The sequence below is a fragment of the Juglans microcarpa x Juglans regia genome, chromosome 2S (assembly GCF_004785595.1).
Source record: "Juglans microcarpa x Juglans regia isolate MS1-56 chromosome 2S, Jm3101_v1.0, whole genome shotgun sequence".
NCBI lineage: Eukaryota > Viridiplantae > Streptophyta > Magnoliopsida > Fagales > Juglandaceae > Juglans > Juglans microcarpa x Juglans regia.
The window spans coordinates 13,864,912-13,872,546 of NC_054597.1; the positions used below are offsets into that span (position 1 = coordinate 13,864,912).

Here is a 7,635-nt window from a genome sequence, read left to right on the forward strand (position 1 = left end):
ATTATTCTTGATCCCCAGTACAAAATTGATGGCATGGTGTATGGATTGACATTGGTGAAGAGGAAGACATGGGCGGATCATATTGCGGTCAGGGTTAGGGAAACCCTTAAAAGATTCAATATTGATGAGTTTGTTGCACTCAAGGGTAGTAATATTCCGACATCTATACCTTCTGCATCACCTCCTTCTGAAGTCGGGATGGGGAAAAAGCATAGGTTAGGGTGGGTTGAGAGGTTGGGGTAGGTTGCAGAGTTTCGTCAGCCTTTAGACACACAGTTAGAGTTGGATAGATACTTGGTAGCGGATATGCACCCATTCACACAGGGGTTTGATATATTGTTTTGTTGGAAAGTCAATGCCGTCAAATATCTCGTCTTTGGAGACATAACCTAGAGTATTTTCGCTATCCCTATTACCATAGTGGCTTCAGAGTCCGCCTTTAGCACCGTGGGGCTCATATTGGATCCATTCCGGAGTTCGCTATCTTCTACCACTGTGAAGGCATTGGTTTGCACTCAAAATTATATCAAAGGGAAGCCAATTCATATTTCGGATGTGGTAGACTTTGTGGAGACTGAGGAGGAGATGAGTGGTTCGCAACTTGCATCCGTTAATCACTCTTACATTTGATATTGCTATAATATTGTTTTTGCTCATAATATATTGTTTTATTACTTATATTAAAATTTAATTATTGCAGGGAGAACTTCGAAAAATGTCCCTATGTTTATATTGGCCGTAATATGACTTCTCCGTTCGTTCCACTATTACGATTGGTTTATATAATGATCTCTTATTTATTCTTATTATGTATTAATGTTTATTATTTATAATTCTAATTGGTTTTCTTGTATTTTTTTTTAGCTTTTATATTCTCATTGTCACTTGCCCAATCCCAATGATCTAATCTTGGTTTGTAATTTTAATTTTGTAATTTTATCACATATCTATATAATGTTTATTTTTATGATTTTTTTTTTCTTATTTTCTTTTTCAGTTGTTATATTTTCACACCCTCATTTGCCTAAATTTAAACCATAATCCCAAATTCTCAATTATCTAATATGCAATTCTTGATAGTCTCATCTGGTTTGTACTTATAGTTTTATGTTTTTAACTCTTTTGCATATGTATATATATCATTATATTGTATGTAATTATTCGTATTTCAAGTTTTATAATCTCACAATCTCGCTTGCCATCACTCCCAAATTTCGATCTCAGATTTTCAGGACTCAAAGTCATATTTTGTCAAATTGTCATATACAATTCCAAATATATATGTGTATATATATATATATGATTATTTTTAAGAGATATTTATATTCACAATCTATCTCAACTTATTTCAACTCATCTCACTATTATTTATTATTATTTATCAATTTTAATTTATAAATTTTATTATTATTCATAACTCATCTTATTACTATTTATAATCTATCCCAACTCATCTCAATTTATTTTTGAATCTAAACCACTAAATATTTGTATATGATCAATCGGTCACACTGCAGCAGGCATTTCACTGCCTTACTTAGCTGTCTCCTCTCTTCTTTTTATGCTTTCCTTCTTTTCTACGCTTTGGAGGTCTAACAACTGCATGGGTTGGGCCTCGTTGAAGATGCCCTTTGCCTGTCTCTGTGCAAGAATCATTCATCCTCATGCATCGACCTCTCACTCTCTCTCTACTACGTGCAATCATTTGAGCTATTCTATTTGGTTGGTCTATCTATTTTACCTGCATCACAAATTAAACATTTATAATTGCCAACTTCCTCATCATTAATGGCCAACTTTGTAAATTTCCCCCACCATCTTATTTTACTGCTGCATATGCTAATTTGTCCCTATCTTCTTTCTGGAAAAGTTGCTAGAAAAGCTCCTTTTCCACCCTAAGCGGATGGAAACGTGTTACGTGCACAGATTAGTACTCTCGAGAACCAGAGGATTTTGGTTCCATGGAATCTCAAAGGGACAGTTGTGTTTAGGGAATGTTTTAATTATTTGAAAGACTTAAAGTGACATCTAGCCCACATTGGCGATATATCTAAATCAAGTGGCCCACTGAGATCAGTACCTATCAAGAGCTTAACAAAATAGTAAATGCTAGCTTAACAAAATAGTAAATGCTAGCTGATCGGGTATGTTTAAGTAGAAAATTATTATTTATTCTCGCTGATGATGTATTTTTTTTGTATGGTTAAAGGCTAATAATTCGGTTGAATGGTCCACGATAATAGTTTTAATATTGATACGGTACTCGGATGCTCATCTATAAAATAAATAATAAATAAATAATATAGAATGTAATTAAATAAAAATACATAGATATTTACGTGGTTCATTATAAAAACCTATCATCATGTCATGTCTTTTGGGGGCGAGATCCACTATGTTTAGTATTTTACAATCTCACATGGCCTAATATAACTCTCAATAAAATAGAGAAAACATTGTTGAAGGAAGGTTGAAGAAGATGCCTTGGCAATAGAAATCTTAAGGAGAGAGCCAATGAATTTGCCTTGATTTGTAGAGATTTCCATTTTTATAGAGGTATCACTATCTTTTCTTATTTGGAGTAGTTAAGTCCTACTTGTCTTATATCACTTTCATCTTTTTTAGTCTAAGTCAACCTATTTTGGTTTTATCTCTTCATTGTTTTATTTCTTCATTTTATTTGTTGTAATGGACTTCCAATAGATTAGACCCAGTTCATTTTATATTCAACAGATGCTTGCAATTCTTAAGGTTGACTTGTCCAACAAGAAGGCCTTAAGAATCTTCAAGTCAACTATGATAAAAATAGTTTATGGAAGCTGTAGAAGAATAAATTATGGTAACTTGTCCTTGGTTTTCCATTCTTGTGTGATGCAATGAAGATGGACCTCGAGTACATGTAAATCCTTGTAAGGGCATATGAGAATGGGCATCTAAGACATTGGTTTGCATGAGTATATATGATAACTAAGCATACTGATGCTTGTATGATTGTTTATCGTTAGCGAGGAGCGAGTATTTCTGTCTTGGTGATTGTTTTGTTTTCGTTGGTGTTAGGAGATTTCTTGCCCCTTTGAGACAATTTCACGTTGGTGTTGTCATGTTGGCATTAAAGATTGAGTGTGTTTGTTGTAACTTGTGCTAAGTGGTCAGAGAGCTTGTCGATCCCCTGGGTCTATATCCAAAAGTTGATGAGCCCGTCGACTCGTTCCTAGAGGCAACCTTCACAAGGCCGTTATAGAGCTCAAAGGCTCGTTTCTAGAGGTGACCACAGGCTGCGGTTATGGCGAGAGGTAGCTTTGGTAGCATTCGCGTCCACTAAAACTTCCTGTTGAGGTAGTGGGAGGCTCGCTCTACAGTTTTTGTGGTGAGATATTTGTTTGACCACGCTATTGTTACAGAGGCATGTATGTTCCTTATTACCCAAAGCTCATCCTGCATGGGGGCAAGCTTCTTTGCTCACTCTCGATGCTAAATTCGTGGTACAAACAATTAACATGATAATATTACTTTATTAAATTAATAATGCTAAAGTCACAGGAAATACATAAAAAGAAAAAAATGGACATAAACAGTAATATTATTCACATGAACAGGTAATATTTTTTTGGTGTATTTCACCCGGTGGGGAGAAATGAGAAGAAAAAAAAGAAAAGAAAGAAATAAATAAAGAGGAAAGGCCAGTTGGCCTTCCCACGTCATACGAGAGAGAAAAAGGGGAGCCCAAATCGGGCTCCCTAGTATTTCTCATATATTAAGGGCTCGTTTGGACATTTGAAATATTGAATAATTTTATGAATAGTAATGAAATAGTTTTGAATTAAAATATTTTATTGGATTTTAAAAAGAAGAGAAAAAAAGTTAAATAAAAATATTATAAAGTTAAAAAAATTATTTGAATATGATTTTTTTTAATATAATTTTAATATTGAAGTTTGTAAAAATTATATTGATTTTTGTGTTTGGATAATAATTATATAATTATTAGATAAAAAAATGGAAAATTTGAAATTGAAAATTATTTTTATGTTTAAATGATACTTAAAAATGTAATTATGAGAAGTTTTAAAAATTTTAAAAATTTGGTATCTATGCAAACCAACCTAAAACTTAGCAAAATATATATATATATATATCAAAAATTTTATGTGCAGTCACTTTTACGTATTTTTTACTTATTTTATTAATGTAATCGATTATATTATTATTTTTAATATAAAATAACTATTTTGACTAATTATATCAGTAAAATATATAAAAAATATATAAAAATAACTGTGTATAGCAGAAATATATATTGTGACTTTGCATGAATTGTAGATAACTTTTTCCCAACTAACTTATCCTGGACAGACAGGTAGAGAATCAAAGATTAACCCAAAAGTTGAGCAGGTCTCCTGTTTTTCTAGCCAAAAAGATAAGACCTGCTGTATTTTTCTAATGCATGAGTACAAAATAACATCATTAAAATGAGTGAAACCGCTTTAACCTTAGCTTCGCTACCAAGAAAATATGCCTTTTAACTTATAATATTTTAAGTAAGAAGATTGGCGGTATGTGGAGTTGTATGTGCGTGGAAAGCACATCGTTCTTTATGTCCTGGTTTTCTTTTTTCTTTTTTTTTTTCTTTTTTTGTTTTCCTTCCTGGTATTATGTTGTTGAGATTTTTGTTTGACCAAAGAGTTAAAATAGGAAATTGGGGACTGGATTCCGTTGATGTGATTGGTTAAAATGGTTAATTTATATTAAAAAAAGTGATATAGCCAATCATATTAATGAAATGTATAAATAATATATAAAAATGATTGTATATAAAATTTTTTTTATATTTAACTATTATTAAGACAAAAAGATCATGGTTTATTCTAAGAATATTACTAGATATGGTTGAGGTCTGTAAATTTCGTACACTTTTTTTGAAAAAAATATAAATATATCAAGATTGAAATATCCTCCATCAACTCCTTCCCTTAATTTCTTCACCAATGTTTTCCTTTCTGAATTGTTTGTCTTTATATGGAGCGTAGCTCTACCATAATTTCAACGAGAAATGAAGTCTTACATCACATATTTCTATTTAATAAACATGTGATTTATCATTCAATAGGTTTGAAGTTTGAACATTAAGATAAAACAATAAAAATAACAAATCAATATATTGATTAAGTAAAAATAGTGTAAGACTTTCTTGGAGAATCTTTCTAACTCCAACCTATGATTCCGGCCCATAGCTTAAAGCGAAAAATATATGAATGTTAAAAGAGTGTACGATGTGTTGCTCAACCATTTAGGAGCCTCCCCTTGGCCCATTCCTACTAGTTATGAACCCCCGCAATTAGACCAATAGACCCACGTACGCACACTTTACTCATCTCCCATTCAACCTCAAACACATGAGTAGTACTTGCACTATTGCATGCAGCAGATCTATGCCTCACATCCCATTGGCTCTTTTCTCATCCATAAAACCAAAAGCTAAGATAAGGTGATAAGCTAAGATAAGGTGATAAGCACACGTGGCCGAAACCCAGTTCCTCTCCCTGACTACAAACACACGCTCTACTCTCTCTCTCTATCCCTCCATTTCTCTCCCAATCACAGCCAAACCATGGCGTCCCCAACCCTAATAACTCCCACCTCCAAACTAACATCACATCTCTCACCTATCAAACCCAAATTCACCACCACCATCACTGCCACAAACTCCACCAATGGCCATCAACCTCGCCGTCGAGAATTCTTATCGCTGGCCACTACCATCCTCTCTCCTGCATGGCTTTCTGTGGTCAGTACCCCAGCACTGGCTGCTTCAGATGAAGAGTACGTAAAAGAGACAGAAGAAGTGATAAACAAGGTCCGAACCACAATTCAGATGGATAAGAACGATCCTAATGTGGCTTCTGCAGTGGCTGATCTAAGAGAGACCTCAAATTCTTGGGTGGCCAAGTATAGGAGGGAGAAAGTTTTGCTTGCCAGGGTTTCCTTCCGGGACATGTATTCAGCCCTCAATGCCGTTTCCGGGCATTATATTAGTTTTGGCCCAACAGCACCGATACCGGCGAAGCGAAAGGCCAGGATATTGGAAGAGATGGACACTGCGGAGAAGGCCTTGTTGAGAGGAAGATAAATAGGGCCTAGCTAGTTGATCATGGAGGGAAGCATTTTTTTTTTTTTAAAACCTATTTTAGGGGTTTTTTTTATTGTTTAAGAACCCATTTTAAGTATTTGAATTTCATCTAAATTGGAGTTTTGAGTTACACAATGATGAGGCTGTAGATGATCAGTTCTGTATCTAACTTGAAAACACTGTGATCAAGAAGCTTGTTGATCTGTTTAGTGCATAATGCTCAGCTATATATCATCGAGTGTATTAATATGGCATGTTGATTATATATAAATCTCGCTATTCACACAAAAGAAATTTCACTATTCTTAATCTCGATGTGTGAGTGTTCTTTTTTTTTTTTTTTTTTTTTTTTTTTCCAGATAAAAAGTTAAATCTTTTCAGAATGAAAAGATATTTAAACTTGTTTGCGAAATACTGCCCACAAAACAGCCATGGATCATTCTGCTAGCTACAGTACTAGCTTTAAACCAGAATTTTAAGAAGTCAGTTGAGTTGCCTAAAACCAAAAGGTAGTGACGAGAAATTGAAAGCAAAATCCCATCTTTTGCATCCAAGAGACGGCTCGCTCGAACTTCTTCCTATTATGGCCCAATATGAACTTAAAAGCATCACGCTAGTCCTCAAAGCATGGATGACAGATCTCTGGGGCTAGGTCCAAAGTCTTGTGTCTTTTCCTTATTTTTTTAAACATTTTGAATAACTTCCAAGAACCATACAACAACTCAAACTTTGTTAAAAGAATATGGCCTATAAATAGTAGGAAGCCCAAGAAAAATCTCATTGCTGAATGCTTAATCTTTAGCTGAAAGGCCGGCTTTAATTAAATGATCTTTGCACTATTTGATGTCATTATCTTGGACATGATGGGAAGTGGGTATATATATACATATATATATATATATATATATGTTTAATGTCCTTATCTTGCACTTGGGAAGTGGTTGCATGCCCGTAGGCCACTAATTAGTACTAAAGTGGGTTGATAAATCTTCACCACGCTGCTTTTTCCAAAGCTTTGTGGAAATTATGACATGAATAGAAAAAATAGTGATGGAAAGAAAGACACAGTACTTCTCTCTACCTAAATTCTTGACCTGATCGTGGAAACTATACATGGAAAAGTTAGAAAAAGGTGGTAGAAATTAAGAAGGACGGACGTACATTAATTTTCTATACCTAGTTGATCTAGACTCCATGCATCCACTTACTCAAGTTTGGCATTTCCACACAAGCAAACAGAAATTTCATGTCTCCTCAGATCTTTATCATCCTGTGTCTGTCTACAAACCTTGGTGCATGGAAACAAACACAAGCCATCAGCCACCACTGATCAAGGGCATGCAATGAAAGTGGCCACTTTTCTACCAAAGCTAGCTATCTGTCCTGCAGGTTGGATTAAAAATTATATATATGGGACCAAATCCAGTTTTTCTTCAGAATGGAAGACGAATTTATGGGTAACCTGTATATATAGTATACCAACTGTATGGCCCGTCCAATAAACTGAA

General features: G+C 34.2%; 1 protein-coding gene across 1 annotated transcript; it reads left to right on the forward strand.

Annotated features, from left to right (window-relative positions):
* The first annotated feature begins 5,366 nt into the window (after positions 1-5,366).
* On the forward strand, positions 5,367-6,373 carry LOC121253190 (photosystem II repair protein PSB27-H1, chloroplastic). Its single transcript, XM_041153136.1, has one exon. The coding sequence runs from the start codon at positions 5,609-5,611 to the stop codon at positions 6,125-6,127; it is 519 nt and encodes a 172-aa protein (XP_041009070.1). The 5' UTR covers positions 5,367-5,608; the 3' UTR covers positions 6,128-6,373.
* Positions 6,374-7,635: the final 1,262 nt, after the last annotated feature.

What these genes read in the sequence shown, in the direction of transcription:
- LOC121253190 (XM_041153136.1), top strand. Translation starts at nt 5,609, where the DNA reads ATGGCGTCCCCAACCCTAATAACTCCCACCTCCAAACTAACATCACAT.